General features: G+C 40.0%; 1 protein-coding gene across 2 annotated transcripts in view; it reads right to left on the bottom strand.

The window, feature by feature from the left end:
- Positions 1-2,487: 2,487 nt before the first annotated feature.
- Positions 2,488-21,929, bottom strand: part of BMP6 (bone morphogenetic protein 6) — a 230,309-nt gene continuing 210,867 nt past the window's right edge. For both annotated transcript variants that reach the window (XM_073631025.1, XM_073631026.1), the window contains 3 exons: positions 10,359-10,435; positions 7,440-7,550; positions 2,488-2,955 (listed from right to left, as the gene is read on the bottom strand). In XM_073631025.1, coding sequence (XP_073487126.1) covers positions 2,806-2,955; positions 7,440-7,550; positions 10,359-10,435 — 338 coding nt within the window. In that variant the 3' untranslated portion in view covers positions 2,488-2,805. The remainder of the gene's footprint in view (positions 2,956-7,439; positions 7,551-10,358; positions 10,436-21,929) is intronic.

Raw genomic sequence — 21,929 nt, 5'->3', positions numbered from 1 at the left:
TGTCTGGAGCACCTTCATTGAATTCAACTGAAGGAGAGGATCAGGTAGAAAGGGGGATTATGGGCCGGTTCACACTTTGCGATATCGCATGCAATTCACACTGCAGTGCAAATCACATGATGATGTCTGTGCGATGTGATTTCAGCCATACAGATAGTATGGCTGATATCGCATTTGGACCAAACTCGCACAGGGCCTTTTTTTTTTTTTTTTTTGGTCCGCACCAGAATCGGATGTGAACACTCATGCGATCCGCTTCATGTCCGAACTGTCAGTTTGTAGTGCGATATGCGAGCTGAGATAGGGGTGTCATTAACAATGTATTGACACTCCCAGCAGTTCGCATATGGCAGTGTAAACTTCTGTGCGAGTCAGGTGCGATGCGGGAACTCGCAGTGGATTCGCAGTGTTCCCGCATCGCACAAGTGTGACCCGAGCCTTAATCCCCAGAAAAAATTAGAACTTTAAAGGATGTGAAGTAGTCGCTGAGGTGAGCAAACACTAATTTTGATAAACGATTCAATTTATTTTTATACAAACATGATTAAAAACATATATAAAAAAATGTGAATATTATGTATTAATGAATTTAATGTTTATCCTTGCTGGAATAAGTATCAATCATTTACTCTAGCCTTGTGCTATTGTTTACATTTTGTGATATCTTCACATTTTTCTATATATGTTTTTAATCATGTTTGTATAAAACTAAATGGAATCTTTTATCAGAATTATTGTGCGCTCATCTCAGTGACAACCTCACATCTTTTAAAGTCCTAATTTTTTTCTGGGGATTTAATCCCCTTTCCTACTTTTACCATACTCAGGATGTGATGGCTGTTCCTAGAACTGGTTAATACTAATCTAAAATGAAGGAGAGGATCATTCCTTCCCAGCTTCACTACTCTTTTGACACATGACCAGGTTTTTTGTTTTTTGAAAAATACCAAAGTGAACCTAGTTCATTATGTTCTGCAAGGAAAAGTTCAACCGTTCTATTGCTTCTATATTTATTCATCCCGGAAAGAATATTACCACAGCTTATATATATACTTTAAGTTTTACTTTATTTTTCAGCCTTCTCAAGTGGTTAGAATTATTTTTTTTAAAAACCCTAGGTTATACTGTAGTGTGTTTCCATAGATTCTATGGACCTCTTCCCATGCAGATTGTTTTTCTTCCTGGCCATCTTTGTGGCCTATTCTGAGCAAATTAATGTTTACTTTAAGGCTGGCCCCATCAAAAGGTTTAATTCACCTTGCATTCACTGCCACGGATACTCTGATTGGCTATTGGGAGCAAAGTATGGACTTGGGGCTATTTACTAAAGGAAAATCCACTTTGCACTACAAGTGCACTTGATAGTGCAGTCGCTGTAGATCTGACGGGGACATGCAAGGAAAATAGACAGCATTTTAGCTTGCACATGATTGGATGATAAAATCAACAGATCTTCCCCTCAGATCTACAGCAACTGCACTTCCAAGTACACTTGCAATACACTTGTAGTGCAGAGTGGATTTGCCTTTAGTAAATCAACCCCACTGTCTTTGTCCCCTTATGACAGCACTGGGTGCCTGAACAACCAATTTTTGGGGTCTGAAAGTAAGTACATCAGTTGCAAACTGTTGTAATTCCTACACCGTTCACCTGATTTGGATGTAAATACCCTCAAATTAAAGCTGAAAGTCTGCAGTTAAAGCACATCGTGTTCGTTTCATTTCAAATCCATTGTGGTGGTGTATAGAGCCAAAAAGATTAGAATTGTGTCCTTGTCCCAATATTTATGGACCTGACTGTATCTAGTGCAGACAGTTCGGTTGGGAAATACATTAACCTTTCAGTTTATCGTTCGTTTGGCAGAAAATTTTCAAACGTGCCAATGATTATCGATTTTGTGCCCATTAACTGGCCGAAAAACGAACGAACTGTCTAAATGACCAAATTTTGGCCGATTTTTCGTATAGTGTATGGCCAGCATTAGATGCTCCTCAGTTCTAGAAGAGCATAAGGACTCTAGTTCTGCATCAATACCCAATAGTAGCTACACACAATGCAAGTTCTGAGTGCTGCTTGGGCACTGAGCCAATTCAATCAGTGACTTAGGAGATGTTTAAGATTGAAGAATACTGATAATGAAAATCTATGGGGAGGATGTTTACATTTCATTGCAGAAACTTAACTCTTTTAGAGTCAGTGCATTTCGACCCATGTATTCAATGAGTGCACTGCAGGGTTTGTGGCAATAAGCAGTTAATTTCCGGATAATATGACCCCCCCATATTTAGTGTTTCCCCACTGCCTGGGACAAAGCAGTAATATGAGCAGATGTTTGGAATAACATTATTTACATATATATCAATGACAAGTACTGCTGGTGTTACGTCCTTTTTTGAAAAGAATTCCTTGACTTTAACCATTTGTGCAATATTCTCAGTCCCTCTGATATCTTGACTTCTAGACCACCAAAGGAGGGAAAAGATAATATTACAGATCGTATATATTATTTATTTATTTTATGTTGAAACACAGCTTGATCCAAGCTAACAAAAATACAATTTCAAAATCTTAATTCCAACGATTCTCTTTCATTTCATATATCCATCCTGAATTGATACAACCCTCTTTTTGGCGGCACAGTGTGAGTACGTGTAATATACAAACTGACCTCTTTATAAATAAGCATTGCCTATGCTTCCTTCTGATTGTCTAAGTCTTTAATAGCAATGTACTGCTATTCTATGGTCCTCACTTGACTCTGGGGCCCCTCTGAGGGTCGGCTATAGGACTGTTTTCCCTGTCTTCTCAATGGCAGCCACATGCTCTCACCACCATGTTCCTGTATTTCTTAAGTATAACATTTGAGTTATCATCAAAATAAAGCACTGAGATGGCGTTTAGCTTGGTTGGAGCGCAGCACGGCTTTGGCACATAGTCTGGATTCATAAGATGGACCTGCGAATTGAAAGAAAATCGAATTAATATGTATCATTACTTTTTTTTTATTAAAACGTCACATTTATTGTTTAAACATATCAATGCTAAGTATCTCATACATTTCCATTCTTCATATTCTCACTCTATATGCCTAAATTACCATGGGTTCCTGCCAGTAGCTTCAGTTCCATTCCAGGTGACTACAACAAGAAGACCAGGGTTCTTCAGGCCAGGGTACAGTGTCCTACATGCTCTAGTAGACTGCCATTGGTTATACAGGCAGCTACACCCCCCCCCCCGGCCAGGACCGCCTTTAATATTGATTGGACCCTTTTGCCCTGTCTTAAAGATGGCCCTGCCCCCTGCCTCATTCCTAGGAGAAGACTGGCAGTGGCTCCTGTAGGGATTATCACTGTCAATACACCAGTAATGGAGCAGACTCTGCCCCCCCAGCCCTGGGAGCTAGAGGGAGAAAAGAATACCGAAAGGTTGCATGACTGCTTATAAAATTGAATAGATACAGTATTTAGAGCTGTTTTTAACGTTTCAATAAAAAGCCACGCATAGTACTTACATAATGAAAATGTTTACCCATATCTTAAAGTGGTTATAAATGCAAAATGTTTTTTACCTTCTCTGCACTTCTCGGCTCTAAGGTAGAAAGCCTTAAATGCTTACCGGAGTCTTGTATCGATCCATCGCTGTGCCCGGCTTCAGTTCTTCTCTCTGTGTCCTCACATGCTTCGCTGAGAGCAGCAGGAGCCAAAGGCAGTCAGTCAAATCATGTGAGGAGGGAGCAGGGGGCAGGCAGAGCTGCATTGTGTGTGTCTATAGATGCACACAGCCTGGCTCAGAGTCGAGCCTGCATGAGTGCCCCCATAGCAAGTGGATCACTATGGGTGCACTAGGAGAAAAGGAGGAGCCAGATGCACTTGTGGGGAACCCCAGAAGAGGAGGTTTGGGGCTGCTCTGTTCAAAACCATTGCAAAGAGAAGGTAAGGTGTATATATACGTGATTCAATTCCTTTTCGGTTTAAAAAAAAAAACATGCAGAAGGCAGCTGTATTGCCTCCCAAATTTCTGTAAACCAGCTCTAAACTTATCATCAGGAAACGTCATGCAGCCATCACTAGAGTGCATGCAAGAGGCATCAGGGGAAAACAGCAGCACTGATAAGCAACAGAGTGGACATATTTAAAAAAACAAAAAGTTTTCTTTTTTTTTTTAAGAATATTGCAATTGTTTATGAGCTTTAGTTTATTAAATGTACTTCGGTAAGGGTTTACATCTATTAAAAGCAGCTGCAGCAACACTATTTTTCTTTATTTTCTAATGATTTAAACTGGAAGTGTTCGTTTGCCCCATCTGTCACTTTTACAGCTTCATGTAAAAAGGACCTTGTGTACCATAAAAAGTGATCCAACTATAAATAACTTTTGATGCTAGTCTTACCTCACAACTTGGGCTTTGTTTTATATGTGTTGCATTTATAAAACCAAACTGAACAAAAAAAATTGAAACAAAACAAATCATTAACCAAGACAATAGGCTTCTGTTTATTGGGGGGGGGGGGGGGGCAGGAGCAAAAAAGCTTTCAGCACGCAATGGGTGTTCAATTGACATAATTATTTGTCAGTTTCTGAGTCACAGATTAAAGAAAAACAACTGGAAATATTGCAAACAAAAAACATATATTCTCACTTAGATGTTTGGCAGTGGAACTTATAAGCCTCCTAGAGGCTTTTCATAGAGTTGAACAATGAGAAATGTTGTTCTTTAGCCTATTATTACTGCCATTTAGCTGTTAGGAATTTCTTGAAGTGAAATGAATAAAAACTCATTATTTGATAACGGTTATTGATTCTTGTGCATCGCTGTTCTTTCCTACATGTAATCTAAATGCCCGCTATTTTCTGACAGCTCCATGTAAACTCACTGGCCACTTTATTAGGTACACCTTGCTAGTACCGGGTTGGACCCCCTTTTACCTTCAGAAATGCCTTAACTCTTCGTGGAATAGATTCAACAAGGTGTTGGAAACATTCCTCAGAGATTTTGGTCCATATTGACATAACATCATGCAGTTGCTGCAGATTTGTTGGCTGCACATCCATTATCGAATCTCCTATACCACCACATCCCAAAGGTGGTCTATTAGATTGTGATCTGGTGACTGTGAAGGCCATTGGAGTACAGTGACCTCATTGTCATGTTCAAGAAACCAGTGGTGAGATGATTTGAGCTTTGTGACATGGTGCATTATCCTGCTGGAAGTAGCCATCAGAAGATGGGTACACTGTAGTCATAAATGGATGGACATGGTCATCAACAATACTCAGGTAAGCCATGGCATTTAAACGATGCTCAATTGGTGCTAAGGGTCCCAAAGTGTGCTAAGAAAATCTCCCCCACACCATCACACCAAAACCACCAGCCTGAACTGTTGGTATAAAGCAGGATGGATCCATGCTTCCATGCTTATGCCAAATTCTGACCCTACCATCTAAATGTCACAGACCAGGCTAAGTTTTTTCCAATCTTCTATTGTCCAATTGCGGTGAGCCTCTACAACTTGTAGCCTTAGTTCCCTGTTAGCTGACAGGAGTGGCACCCAATGTGTGGTCTTCTGCAGCTGTAGTCCATCTTCTTCAAGGTTCCAGGTTTAAGCAAAAGAATAAAAAAAACGCGCAGTGCTTCAGCTCGTACATCACTACAGGATATAAGAGTCGGCAAGAGGAACCACAGCATGCATTGAGGACAGGGCTGCTGATAAGGCAGTACAGCCAGCCCTCCTGTATCGGGCCCAGACTCCATTGGTTCAAAAGGGGGACCCGGGCGCCTGCCAAGCAGGGGGACCAGCTGTACTGCCCTGTGCAAACAGCAGCCCTGATTAGGGGAAACTGGTTCTATGACCCCTTTAGTAGATGAACAAGAGGTCTTCTATAGTAAAGAGCACAAGGGCATCAGTATTCCAAGACTAGGTGGATGCTGCCCTCCTCAGATTGGGTAATATGATGGAAACTACAAAAAACAAAATGGCAGGCGCGCACCCCTAGTGCATTACCAATGAAATTTATTCAATAATAAAAACAATAAAAAGTGGGTACTCACAAAGTGCATCTCTCAATGAGCCATGAAACCACACAGTGTGGAATGGTGCAGACACATATGTTGTAACACATCAAGGGGTAAAAAGCTGCCGCATTTCAGGAGCTCACCCCCTTCTTCAGAGCTAGGCTACCCACCAGTCTAGTAACTATTCTTTTAGTAGGTTTGTAATTTTATACAAGTGACCCATCACCAGTTTAAAGATGACAAATTCTTGTTCTCTTGGGCCTTAACTACTAAATTAAGACATAAGATGAAATAAACATGTATTCAATGTAAAACTGCATGAGAACTTAAGTGTTTTTGGGCAACAAAAACCAAAAAACAAACAAAAAAACATTCATTACGTCTCCGTTATGCATGCACATTTCAAACATTTCACGAACACCGCAGATACAGAAAAATACAAAAAAGAACAACACACTCCTGTGCTAGTCAGCTGACTGTGTATTGTCATAGGTGCCTGGTCAAATTGTGGCTAGTCTCATAGATGCCTTGCTGGCCTCTAGGACTGGGGTAGTCCTGACAATGCTGTGAGAAAAGAAAAGAGGGCGCACTGGCCTAGTGCATTATCCAACAGATTTATTAAAAGATATGAATACAATTTTATAAAGATGTCTACTCACAAACATAAGTTAGAAACATGCTCGTCAGGCTACATGTGTGGCTATCTCTCATCAGTTGCGCGAATCACTGAACCTGGGAGTGAGGGTCAGTCCTTTGAAATGCGTCAGCCTGAGGAGTCACATCCAGGACCCCCACTCCCAGGTTCGGTAAATCGAGTAACTGATTAGAGACAGCCACACATGTGGCATGACGAGTGTGTTTTTAACTTATGATTATGAGTAGACATTTTTATGATTTTATTCATATCTTTTAAGAAATCTGTTGGACAATGCACTAGGCCAGTGCACCCTCTTTTTTCAGTGAGCTCCCAACTTTCTGTTTGAGCTGACAATGCTGCTTTGCTAGGCTGAAATTTCAAGCAGTGTCCTCCCTTCTGGACTATGGAACATCCTCCTATGTTAAAGAGAGAAGCAGAGAAGTGTTCTGGGGTCCAGCGGAAGAGAACTGGGCAGGGCTGACAACACTGCTTGGGATTTCAGTGTAGCCAAATTAGTGATGTCAGCACAAACAGGAAGTTAGGAGCTATCTGGATTTCTGGTAGATCAGCAGGTATTGCTCTCAACTTGCATGGTTTTTATAAGAATAAAGCATGGGGTAATGTGCATATATTACAGGGACGTATTGATTACTTTTATCTTGCTATTATTGAAGTGAAGTTTAGTCTACACATCATTTAGTAAATCATTCATATTGTTTATCTATGAAAACAAACCAGAAAGCACAGGTAATCACTGACAAACATAATACTTAATAGTAATAATACTTACCAGGGTCTGCACAATGGCATGGTTTGTGGCATTCATATGAGCGTTTAGTGGGAACGAGCACTCTCCTCCACAGTAGTTAGCCGCGTAGCCTTTTGGAGCTATTATCCAGTCCTTCAACACATAATCATACTGTTAGCTCTCAGTATTATGTCATCCAGCAATACAGAGTTTCTGAAGAGTTTTTAAAGACCCTTAGTAATTAACAGCACCATTTTTTAAAGATCTATATGTTCCTGCTTTCTGCAGTTCAGGCACGTTCAACTCCCCTGCTATTTTATTAGTGAATTATAACTTGTCAAAGATATTTAGATATTTGCATCTAGCAATATGAAATTGTTCTATGGTAGTCTGTATAGAGGCTTATTTTAAGGTCAACTGCTCATGCCTGTCAGATTTGTCCATATCATAAGAATTGACATTTTCAATAATTGCTTTAAAGCAGTATTAATCCCCCAAAAAAAACAATTTTATGTATTGCAGCTTACCAATTCTTACATGTGGTAGCTGCATTTGTTTTCTTTATTGAGGGTTTTTCCCCCTCACTTTTCACCTGGCGTTCCTGCCACTCATTTCTCGTCTTAAGATGTCAATGCTCTGGATGGAGGAGAAACAACATCACCTTTGAACAGCAGCATTGTTAAGCTGAAGGGAAGATAGTGTTGGATGCGCTAATAGATTAAGGCCAGCCATACACGATTCAAATCTCGGCTGGTTCAGCGGGAGCCTGCCAGATTCGCTTCCGATTATCGCAAGCGGCTGCTATAGCTGCTAAAGATGATCACCGTCTTCACCCAGCAGGGACGGCTTTCCAAGCCCGCCCCCCCCCCCAGGAGAAGACAATTGCTGATTCCCCTGTCAGCACTGTCTGTATTGATGGGGGAATTGTGAGAAATTCACACTGTGTATGGCTGGCCTTAGACAGACTTTACTAAGAAATTAGGGATGAAATCCAGCTAACAATTTTGTAAGCAGTTACAGCAACAGTCCTTTTTTCCTTTTGGGATAAAGGTTTAAAAAAATGAATAAAAGCTGCCCGGTTTAAGCACCCCTTTCAGTGGTAAATAGTTTGTCTCAACCTTCTAATTGCCATGTTTGCTGGACAACTGGGTCTGTTAAAGGATGTTAAATAAAAACAGACTACGCTGGTGATAACCTGAGATTTTGATTTCGTTGTTGCTAATATTTTCTATTTTTTATATTTAATATTTTCAATAAAAATATTGGAACTGAAATAAAAACCAGACTTACTGACTATATCACCAGATAAAAATAATGGATAAAAGACTAAAAATAGAAAACGAATTCAGCCACATCTATGAACTGGTAAGCCGCAATATATTACATTTGGTTTGGGGGTTTAATACTCCTGAAAAGCAGGGCTGGATCTAGACGGTCTGATCTGGGGGTCCAAACACTTTCATGTCATCCTTGTGGCTGTTTCACCGTGGTGGTGGGGCTGGGCTTCAGTGCCTCATTATAAGGTCCACCCTGCTGATGCTACTGGTCCTGGGGAGAACAGCCCACCCCAGCACTCCCTAGATCCAGCCCTACTTTAAAATGTTATTAAACCCTCAAAGACAAAGTATATATGTAATGTATATGTATATATGTAAATGACTATAGTACATCAGTGTTTCAAGTATAGCTAGAGGGATTCATATTTTCTAAAGAGTGTTTAATTCTACTTTTAACCCTTTATAGGCATTAACACTGGCCAACATGAAGCTTAGAAGGGGACTACACCCACAGCTCTGATGGATGAAATGAGCGGTGGGGGAACACATGGAATGTACAGTAATTATAAGAGGGTAATGGTGTGGATGGGCTTTCAAGAGAATTGGTCACTCAAACTACAGCCTTGTACACACGGTCTGATTGTTGGACAGCCAAGCTTCTGATTTTTGTCAAAAGGGCGTGTGCCAGGATCTTGTCTTGCATACTAACTATCCGCAAATTGTTGTTTGAGAAACACGAACGCGGTGACGTACTATGAGTGTATAAAGAGGAAGTTTTCATTTCTCAAGTGCCACCCTTTGGGCCCCTTCTGACAATTTCGTGTTAGTAGAAATTTGGTGAGCGTTGATTCGTGATTTTCAGATCGTACAAAACAAATGCCTTTTAAAATACGTTTGGAATAACTACATGCAAAGCAGCTTCATTATTATCCCATTTAGAAAATGAGAATTTTACCGTCGTTCGCCAAAAATTTACTAGCCTGACATCCAACATTTGTTGTCCAAAAATGGGAAAACAAGTGTCGAAAGGAGCGTACTAACAGTAAGAATTTCCGACAACAGCTTGTCAAATGACAATCCCCTACTGATTTTCGTACCGTGTGTGCGAGGCTTTAGTCCTGGCTGGAGTTGGTCTTTAATATATGAATACTACTACTACTACTACTACTACTACTACTACTACTACTAATAATAATAATAATAATAATAATAAAAGTTGATATTTAAGGCTGGCCATACATTATACAATTTTCTTGCACAATTTTCCTTTAGAGCCATATAATATGAGGTAAAACCTAAACAACACTTTACATTTCTATGCAATCAGGCCGTACCATGCACGACATAGTTGAAGGTAAATCTAAAGGAAACTGAATAAGAAAATTGTATAATGTATGGCCAGCTTAACTGTCTTAGTAAATATTGTACACTTGTATAAATCTTGTATAACAATACTAAGCTGAAGACACAAAGAGTTTTCTGTTTCAATAGTATTTATCAAAAACTTTTTTACAAAAATAGAAAGACATAAGAATACGAGGCTTAAAAATCGTCCCAGCATGACTTATGAAATTACAGAAATAAATGTGGGTCCATTACGCAGGCAGCAACAAAATAACTAATAACGACAATAAGACATAAAGATTTTTAATGATGTAAATTGATAACAATAAAAGTTCCTTACCTGCCATCCTAAATCCTGAAAACTGACATAGAGTTCATGTTTTCGGCATGCTGTTTTAAGGTCACTGCTGTTATAATCTGGGGAAATAAAGTCACAATTATTGTTATTATTATGAAACTACTGCCACAAATTATATAGCATCAGAGTAGAGTCTTCTCTCTCTGTGCTGTTTGGAAGCCTAGTTCTCTAGAAAACTTTAATTGATCTGTGAAAATTCACTGGGAAAATGAATATGCTTATCATACACTTCTGCAATCATTACTTATTTTGGACAGTGTACCCTGAAGTTATGAGAAATTATGATCACAACTCACACTACTGCAATTAGACATACCCAGCGGCATTTAAGGGGAACTCCTGGTAAGATAGCCAAATAAATACCATATATGCTAATTATTTTACCTACCAAGGGGTTTGTAATTCTTTTCAGCCAGCCTTGTGATACAAGCAGCCACACCAGACAATACAACCAGCTCCACCATGGATTAAGGACCAACACAACATGAACACTTAAAAATGCCTAAAAGACTAAAGCCGCATACACATGATCGAATTTTCTGATGGGAATTGTGTGATGACAGGCTGTTGGCGGAAAATCCGACCATTTGTACACTCCATCGGACAATTGTCGGATTTTCCATGGACAAATGTTGGATAGCATGTTTTAACATTTTCCTCGGACAATGTCTGTTGTCGGATTTTCCGAACGTGTGTACACAAGTCCGCGGACAAAAGTCCAAAGTACAAACACGCATGCTCGGAAGCAAGGAAGAGCCAGAAGCGGTTGGTCTTGTAAACTAGCGTTCGTAATGGACAATTAACATTCCTGACGTGGCAAATAATGGAATCTCGAAATGCAGCGCACATTCTCTTCTTCTTTAATAAGATAATAATGAAGCTGCTTTTCTGGTGATACTGATGGAGTTATTGCAAACAAATTTTCGATGGCTTTTTTTTTTTTTAGTGATATCAAGAATAATATTATTATGGTTTTTTTTTTTTTTTTTTTTTTGGGCAAGTTACCACAACACCATTATCACGTAGTTTTTAAAATCAAAGATACAACTATGTTGGCGTCCCTTGTTAATTTTACATTGTATTTTTTTAAATGTAACTGCCTACTCCCAAACTGTCATTTGAAGTGAAACACATAGCCAAGTATTATTCTACCCAATTTTTTTATTGTGCATTAAAAAAGAAAACAAATAAAATTAGACATGCTATATGCCAATAGAACTTAACCAAAAAGTGCATTCTATGCATCCAAAAATATAGAAAATATACCAAATCAAATCATTATTATTCAACCAAAAAATAAAATAAAAGCCTCATGCATGTGTCTTGCTTCTTAATATAGGGGGTTTACAATGCCAAGAGTTGGTGAAAGCAGGGGTCCGTCATCCGGAGATAATTCCCAAAATCATCTGGATTATTCTCCTGGAGCTCCCGCAGCAAAGGCATATGACATAATTGGTCACGATTAATAAAGCAACCAATTTTTGGTCCAAGAACTCCTCCTCCTCCTGTTCCTGGACTGGACTTGGGTCAAAGCAATAACTCCAAGGCCAATAATAAATAACACATTATCTCCTCCGATTCTATAACATGTCTGGTTGACGAACGGCCGTTCAGAAACAAACTGAAAAGCACTAAATAAAAAGCGCGAAATGAAAAGAGCGAACTTAAAACGCTAAATGAAAAGCGCTAAATGAAAAGCGCTAAATGAAAAGCGCGAATCAACACTCGCCAAACTTCTACTAACACAAAATTAGCAGAAGGAGTCGAAAGGGTGGTGCTAAAGAGCTGAAAAACCACGTAGTACATCACCCTGATGTGACCTAAGGGCTGGATGGGCCTGGAACCAAAAGACTGTTTAGTAGCCTCACTGCCAGAATTTCCGCACCATAACACTATGCCCACATGCCAGAACTGTAGCAACATATCAAAGTTCTCATACTGTCAGAACTGGAACTTAAACAAATGAAGGAAGACATTAATTACACTTGATTATACTGGTTAAATGTTGTTTTTGGGCATTCCACCACGATTTATAAACAGTTTTTGTTTTTCTGTGCTATTTTTTTTCCTCTTTGTATGTGCAGTCATTGATTCTCTCTTGCAGCATGTCCACAGTCATTGTATACGGCAGGATGTCTGCAGTCCTGGGTTATATTTCTTTAGCATGTCCCCCACTCTATGGCATCTCTTGACTTAGTTCCTCACTGTGTTTCTCTGACATTCTTTGCCTGTTTCCTGCAGCATATCTGCCATCTCTGATGGTCTTCTGTAACATGTCTGCAGCATTGTTGCCAACCGCATTTTTTACTGACAACACATGGGAAATTTACTGACCAAGCACATTTTTACTGAAAAACTGAAAAATGACAGAACTCCTAAAAACGAAGTCAATCGATATTTAAACAGTAGAAACACAATATGGAAACACGGACAATACCCATAACAAGTAATTTGCCTGGTTTACACTTAAAAACTCAACACAGCATGAACAATTATCAGCCCGTAATATTTACAGACAATTGTAAAAATCCCTGATATTTACAAACTGTCTGTAAATTTACTGACGGTTGGCAAGCCTGGTTTGCAGTATGACCAGCTCCTGCAGCATGTCACTACCTATTGGCTCAATGACCTGGAACAAGTATGAAGGATAAGATTTCTATGCTTGTTCCATATGAATGACTTCAGATTGTAAAGCCAGAAACTTTAAGGGTGCATTCACACATGCAAATGCACCCTGCTGGCGATTACATGCAGAACCTCAGTGAGGGTAGGCAGCCCCATTGAAAGCAATGGGAGGCTGCCGACTCTTGCAGCCAATTGCATTGACTCCCATGTAATCTCTCATGCTGTGATCACATGTGAGTTCAGCCCTGAAAACAGGCAATCTGCATCCAGGCCAATCACTCGCATGTGATCACCGCATGAGAAATTATATGTAAGTCTATGTGATTAGATGCAAGAGCCAGCAGCCTCCCACTGCTTTCAATGGGGCTGCCTACTGGCAGCTAATCACGGGAACATCTGCTGGGGTCCTCGCATGTAATCAAGTGTGAATGAACCCTAATACAGAGGTAGCAATGGTATCTCCCATTTCTGTCCTCACAGGTTGACTATGAAACAAAAAGCATTTAAAAATCACACGGGTACAGCTATTAAGGCTTTTTTTGTGTGTGTGGCAATTTTCTGCTTCTCAGTTATGTTTAATTTGCCCTTTGATTAATGACAGTAGAATCATTAAGTGCATTATGTTCCCTCTGGCTTCTGTATCTGTTAATTAAAAACAAACAGAATTATAGTAATTGTTCTTCTACCCTCTTTGTTTCATTAAAGCGTGGCTTATATGCTAGTGTTCCAGTTTAAACAAAATTCAATTTGGCCAAGCATGTCTGTGTAGCAGAGCCAATTGTTTCTTTCACTGTTTAGATTAGAAAAATATATGACCGAAAACAAATATAATCCAGATATCTGTATTCCATTCTACTGCACAAGTAACAATTCTCCAGCCTACCACTCTGGAACCAGTGCTGCTGCCTTATTGTATCTCTTGTCTGGTGAAGCAGTGGGTCCACACTAACCCATTGGAATGTGCTAAAACCAGGAATCCTGTCGTTGTTTCTCAGTCTGATACTATGCAAGACTTGATTTGACCAAGACAAAAGGCAGGAGGTTTAGCCAGACCTCATTTATGTGATGCAGACGTTTCCCCTTGCTTTGCACAGGTGGATGCTACTCTGGCAACTTTCCTAATTCTTGCTCCTGAGGACCTTTTACAATTATTTTTTACTCCTTTTCTGCATACACTGCCTCGCCGCTGCTCCAATTATCCAAAACTTTGTCAGGGATTCCTCAATCATTGTTAGCTTCACTCTTAATTATTAGCCTCCCCAAATTTCCAGAAGGTTTATTATTAATTTGATTGTGTCTCCTCTGCAGGCATCCCTGCAGTTCTATACAAGGAGGATTGGGCTGGGGGGCATTAGAGAAGATACTTCAACATTCATACATAGATCAGGGAAGGATTCACAATATGTAACACATGGTGGGCACTATATAGTCACCTGTACCCTGTTCAAACCAGCAGTCACAACATCTGACTGAGGGAAACCTTTCAGCACCAACTTATTTTCCAGCTGTGTGACAATAAGTCATGATATTTCAGAACACCCACTTTTCATCATGCCTCACCATGATCACTCAGTGCCTTGCATGGTACACTTTATTTAGACTACAGAAATCTACCTCTGTCATGAAAGGGATAGTTGGTTGTGATTGTTCCCCAGGCTATTGATTTCTTGTCTTTCCCTGGTTCTTGTCCTTACTGGAGGACTCTATGCAGTGGGCACAAGGCCTGTCTTGGAATAATGATGCTCCTATGGCCATGGTTTATGAGGTTAAAGGGGTTGTAAACCCTTGTGTTTTTTCACCTTAATGCATCCTATGCATTAAGGTGAAAAAACACCTGCCAGTGACCGCCCCCCCATTTTACTTACCTGAGCCCCGTATTTCTGTCAATGGAAACATGCTCTCCCTCTCTCCACGGGGTCCCGGCTCTTGATTGGATAGATTGATAGCAGTGCAGCCATTGGCTCCCGCTGCTGTCAATCAAATCCAATGATGCAAGCTCCAGGGGGTGGGGCCGAGTCCGGCATTCGTGTCTATCTGCGTAAATGCTGGACTCGGGAGTGCGCCCCCAAGGTAACCCCCCAGGAGAGTGCCCCTCCTAGGGGGTTATCTGATGTGGGGAGGAGCCACAAGAGCCGCCGGGAGACCCCAGAAGATGAGGTTCGGTGCCACTCTGTGCAAAACGAGCTGCACAGTGGAGGTAAGTATGATATGTTTGTTATTTAAAAAAAAAACAAACCCTGACAATCACTTTAACTGTATCAAGAATAGGTTGGCTTGACAAAGCATTTCTTCTACTTTGGGCAAGAGAGAGCCTACAAACACTCAAGATGCATGCCTTCTTTTGTGCAGCATTTTAAAAACCGCTCCACTCACCAGGCACGTGCACCGGCAGAGTGAGCAGAACTTAAAAAATCTGCTTTTACCTTACTGCATAGGGAGATCATCATTATCTTATAATTATATAAAAAAAATGTAAAAAAAATGTATTACTTTTTAGGTTTTTTATTCTGCTAATCCATGGATCAAAATTTGGTTGGTCCCTTCAATCCATGTATGGGCACTGTGGTTGTGCAGAAATTGATCTATCTTTAAACTTCTGTACAACCACCCTGTCAGATTTTCCATATAGCCTGCAAGGGCTGATCACTGTATTCTGATAGTGGGGAAGTCTACTCGCTGTCAGAATACAAAAGCTCAGTGGGGAGGATTCCCCCATCCACATCGAATGTGTAGATAGGGGAATAAGGTTCATTTTTTTTTGTTCAACCTGCTGGTGGATTTAAAAAAACGATCAAGTATGGGCTGCTTAAGCAAAAGATATCATGGCAGGCTGCAAGCATTTCTGAACAAGTTCAAAGCGAGTCTGCCCCAGTAGAGAGGCTTAGGCAGGCCATAGATGAGTCCAAAATCTAACAACGTACATTTTTGGTTGTTCATTTTTCACATCATTATAGTGCCGGCTGCCACGCGCAATTTTCATGCTGCAACTGAAAGTGCCTGAACCAAAATAACAAAACAAATTTTTGTTTTTCGATCACCAGTACATTCGCTTTTCGACTCGTCTATGGCCAGCCTTAGGACTGGTTGAGTTTCCGCTCGCTAACATACAATGCAGAAGGCAAAATCTTTTAAAGAAGAAGCCCAGGCATGGTATATTTTTACATAATTACATTGTACATGTCAATAGGTTTAAAAGCATAGAAGAGCCGGCACTTATGGAAATTAAGTCTTGAATCTTTATTTCAATACGACCAGGTAAAAAAAAAGGTGAAGGCTAATGTGTTTTGGCAAGAGCCTTGTTTATAGCACAACACAAAATGTAAAACAATATATATATATATATATATATATATATATATATATATATATATATACACACACACACATACATAAAAAGATAGTGTAGTTCACTCCCTCCAATTAGATGACATTATTAATTAAGATGGACGGGAAACACCGCTGCAGGTGTGTATCCCCCCCGTTGGAGTTAAGCTCATCATAGTATAGTAAAAAGATACTGGGAGAACAAACTGGATCTATAAAAAAGAATAAATTCAAAAAGTGAAATACAATATAGCACAAAGTTATCTGTTAGTATAAACATCTATTTGAGGAAAAGAGCAACATCATATCTGAAGTTCAAACCAAATGGAATCCTGGTGTGCAGATTAAAAATCCACCAGACTTCACGTTCAAGGATCTTATGATGTACATCACCACTCCTGGGTAAATTCCACACCCTTGCCAAGTGGAGGACCTTCTGTGTTCACAATGCATCAAATTGACTGCTCAGCCCATGACCCAGAAGCAAGTGGAGATCACTGTGTTGTCTACTTCAGTGATTTCCAGCTTTCAGGTGAGTCAGCCAGGTATGGTATATACATAGTTACAAATGTTCAAGCTAGACCAGTATACCTATGTAATTATATATCATGCCTGCAATTCCTTATTCCTTTGTTAGTACAGACAGTGTTCAAGTCTAGTTTACAACTGATAATGGGATCTGCCAGCACAGTACAGTCAAGGATAACTATGGCGAACACAACTTCACAGCGCTTTCATAAACAAAGAGAACTAAGAAGTGTTTTTCTGTACTGGGGTTATCAGAAAAGAGTATCTAAAACTGTAAGCAACAATTTTTTAATATTTTTTAGGTTATGCTATGTGAACGAGAACATGTACCAAATATAATGTAGGTATTATCCCAATTTGACTGCAAAAGTGAAAATACACTTTGGGACAAAAATTTTCTAGGTTTAACGTTTTTACAATTCCAGTACTGTAGGAACATCAAAAACCAAGCTCTTAATTGGTAAATGTGAAAAACTCCTGGTTCAGAAGGAAAAAGTCCAGCTTATTTAGAACTTTGGTTCCTTTTTTTTTATATTTTTTCAAAATATACAATTTTTATCTTTGGCTTGAACCTGTCTTCTTATGATTCACCTTCACCATCCCATATATCCAACATAACATGAACTGTCTGAGGTCTTCTCAGAATTTGCTGGATCTAAGGTGTCTGTTTATGAAACTCTGATCACAGTCCATTAACAGTTTATAAAACAGAGATGATCGGGGGGAAAACGTTATCTCCGCTGATGATCTCTGCACACAGAGAATCTTTGATTGTCTGACACAGAAACGGCCAGTTTATGAAGCTGCGAGCTCACTGGCGATCTGTGTCAGAATTCACACTCCCCGATCCACCAGCTCAGAGGTGGAGAATCGGGGAGTGAAGAGAGAATCCCGGAGGGAAGAAGGAAGATTTTTGACTTCCTCGTTCAAACCCCCCAAGACAGAAGACAGTAACCATGTCCCCCTGCCATGTCTATGTGTGTATATATATATATATATATATATATATATATATATATATATATATATATATATATATAAAATATACAATGTGTGTGTGTGTATATATATAGTGTAGGGGGACAGATATTTTATTACTAGGTGGGGGGTCTCCTCCGGGAATGTCCGTGTACTGAGCAGTGATAATTTATCACTGCTTAATAAATGAACATCTCAGTGTTTTAGTGAATTTCTGGTGCTGTAATCTCATCATGTCTCACGAGATTCCAGTACTAGGGGCTGTTCTCCACTGTTTGAAGCATTTGTAGATCACTTCACTCCTCCGAAGGAGAAGTGATCTACACCACTTCATAAACTGGTATCCAGAGGAGAGAGATCTCCTCTGAGAATGCCGGAGAATGAAGCAGTGAAAATTTTTCACTATTTCATAAACGGACACCTAAAACACTACTACCTCAAATATTTGGTACATCAGCCTCTTACCTGGTACTGCTTCCCTGCTTCAAAAACCAAGCTCTTAATTGGTAAATGTGAAAAACTCCTGGTTCAGAAGGAAAAAGTCCAGCTTATTTAGAACTTTGGTTCCTTTTTTTTTATATTTTTTCAAAATATACAATTTTTATCTTTGGCTTGAACCTGTCTTCTTATGATTCACCTTCACCATCCCATATATCCAACATAACATGAACTGTCTGAGGTCTTCTCAGAATTTGCTGGATCTAAGGTGTCTGTTTATGAAACTCTGATCACAGTCCATTAACAGTTTATAAAACAGAGATGATCGGGGGGAAAACATTATCTCCGCTGATGATCTCTGCACACAGAGAATCTTTGATTGTCTGACACAGAAACGGCCAGTTTATGAAGCTGCGAGCTCACTGGCGATCTGTGTCAGAATTCACACTCCCCGATCCACCAGCTCAGAGGTGGAGAATCGGGGAGTGAAGAGAGAATCCCGGAGGGAAGAAGGAAGATTTTTGACTTCCTCGTTCAAACCCCCCAAGACAGAAGACAGTAACCATGTCCCCCTGCCATGTCTATGTGTGTATATATATATATATATATATATATATATATATATATATATATATATATATATATATATATATATATATATATATATATAAAATATACAATGTGTGTGTGTGTATATATATAGTGTAGGGGGACAGATATTTTATTACTAGGTGGGGGGTCTCCTCCGGGAATGTCCGTGTACTGAGCAGTGATAATTTATCACTGCTTAATAAATGAACATCTCAGTGTTTTAGTGAATTTCTGGTGCTGTAATCTCATCATGTCTCACGAGATTCCAGTACTAGGGGCTGTTCTCCACTGTTTGAAGCATTTGTAGATCACTTCACTCCTCCAAAGGAGAAGTGATCTACACCACTTCATAAACTGGTATCCAGAGGAGAGAGATCTCCTCTGAGAATGCCGGAGAATGAAGCAGTAAAAATTTTTCACTATTTCATAAACGGACACCTAAAACACTACTACCTCAAATATTTGGTACATCAGCCTCTTACCTGGTACTGCTTCCCCGGTTACCCCAAACCAACAACAACATTGGTGTGCTGGTAATGCACTGTGTTGTCAGTCTACAAAGAATGCTAGGAGCCCCCTAGATCAAATGAATTTTGTCTGTACTTGCAGTGTTTTTAAAACACAATCTATTCTAGAAACTCCTTACAGGTTCCTCTCTAGGTGAGACCTGAAAGTAAGGGGTGATGGTTTTTAGGCCCCCGAACTCATAAGGGTGTGGCAGCAGAGCAGTTTTGAGGTTCCCCTGCTCCCCTCTAGTCAGCTAGCCATGTGGGTGGAGTCAGTATAAACTTAGGGCTAATCAGCTGTTAGTAAGGTTAAGTAGGTCAGCTGATTTTTAGGGATCATTCTAGAAGGTCAGTCACACGACCTGATAGAATCTTCTGGTAAGGTCTGAACCCCTATATAAGACAGCTTCAACGGCTCCGCTCTGCCAGTCCTCAGAGACCTCCTGCCTGTGAGCTCCCCTCCCTCCCTGTCGTGGCCTAGAGTTATTGTGTGGTATGGTCACCTTTCATGGTTAGAAAGGGGGACGGTTAATAAAATTGTTTGATTTTGTGACATGAGCCGTAGTGGCTGTGTTGTTTTTTCACTGGTATGTTTGAATTCGTTTTTTGATATTATCTACTATAACAATTAAAGTTATTCAATTACTTGTTATGCATTAATATTATTATACAGGATTTATATAGCGCCAACAGTTTGCGTAGCGCTTTACAACATGGGGCAGACAGTACACTTACAATACAAATCAATACAGGAGGGATCAGAGGGCCCTGCTCGTTAGAGCTTACAATCTAGAAGGGAGGGTCAAGTGGAGACAAAAGGTAATAACTGTGGGGGATGAGCTGATGGGGAAAAAAAAAAAGTACAGTTGTTAGGTGTGGGTAGGATAGGCTTCTCTGAAGAGAAGGGTTTTCAGGGATCTTCTGAAAGCTAATAAAGTAGGAGATAAGCGGACAGATTAGGGTAAGGAGTTCCATAGGATTGGAGAGGCTTTGGAAAAGGCCTGGAGGCGAGCATGGGAGGAGGTGACAAGGGAGCTAGAGAGCAGGAGGTCTTGAGAGGAACGAAGAGAGCGAGTAGGTTGGTATTTAGAGACTAAGCAAGTGATGTAGCTGGGGGCGAAATTGTGGATGGCTTTGTACGTAGTTGTTAGAATTTTGAATTTAATTCTTTGGCCGAGCGGAAGCCAGTGGAGGGATTGACATAGAGGAGTGGCAGACACAGAGCGACTGGTAAGGTGGATGAGTCTGGCAGCGGCATTCATAATGGTTTGAAGAGGTGATAGACTATGTAGAGGTAAGCCAATGAGAAGGGAGTTGCAGTAGTCAAGGCGGGAGATGACCAGCGAGTGAATTAAGAGCTTTGTTGTGTCATTGGTTAGAAAGGGGCGTATTTTGGAGATGTTGCGGAGGTTGAGGCGGCAGGATTTGGACAGTGATTGGATGTGTTGCTTGAAGGAGAGTTCAGAGTCTAGGACTACACCTAGAACCTTGGCATGTGGGGATGGGCTTATAGTTGTGCCATCGATTTTGACAGAGAGATCAGGGGAAGAGGCATAGGGGGGAGGGAAAATTAGAAGTTCGGTTTTGGCTAGATTGAGTTTAAGGAAGTGGTGAGACATCCAGACTGATGTATCTGAGAGTAAATTACTGATACGTGAGGAGACAGAGGGAGTGAGCTGAGGGGTAGAGAAATAGATTTGTTATCTACTATAACAATTTAAGTTATTCAATTACTTGTTATGCATTAAACTTTATACCAATAATAAAGAGGCTGCGGCCATTTTATCTCCACCTCTTTTGTTATTGTTTTATTCTGTGCTACTTTGCTGTCTGCAGTCCCATGTTTTATTTTCCAGGAAGTCCTCTGTTATTATACTGTTCTTTCTCACATTGTTTTATATAGGCAGGGTGTGGATTACATTTCATTTCTACAGCGCGCATTATCTATATTAGATATTAAGCTATAATTAATTCTTGGCATACCACCCTCTATCCTAAGATACTACATGGACAGGTTAATCAGGTTTTGAAACAAGTTTGACAAACCTCTATACCGCCAAAACAATTGGGTTGGTTTTCCAGGGCAAAATTTACATATAGCAATCATGTCAGTAACTCTTTAGAATCTTTGTTGTTTAATTTTGTATAGGTGCTTCATCTTCATTAAGTTTCTAATCTTTTTGTGCCTCTTCTGATGTGCAAGCTGCCAATACAGGCCATGCAAAAGAAGTAAGAGGTATGCTTTGTTTTAGACACCTTGCCTGGACCTAACTCCTCATTTCATCTAACTCCAGCTCATACCTCCACTATCAGCTCTCCCCCTCTCTCCTGTAGCCCCCCTCATGTATTGTTGGCTTAAGTTTTGAAAAATTACCTTTTTAGGAAGTGTTTAGAACTCTCAAATAGGGAGGGGCTATTGCAGATGAAGCTATTTTTTTTATTCCTCAGGGGGACATTAAAAAAATACCCCCATGATTAAAACTAAACAATACCCCTAGAATTGGGTTTTAATGCAATTGTGACAGAACCTATATTTCAATTAACAAACTCCCACAGAACC

This window comes from Aquarana catesbeiana, linkage group LG05, assembly GCF_042186555.1.
Source record: "Aquarana catesbeiana isolate 2022-GZ linkage group LG05, ASM4218655v1, whole genome shotgun sequence".
NCBI lineage: Eukaryota > Metazoa > Chordata > Amphibia > Anura > Ranidae > Aquarana > Aquarana catesbeiana.
This window is presented reverse-complemented; position numbering and strand designations above follow the sequence as displayed.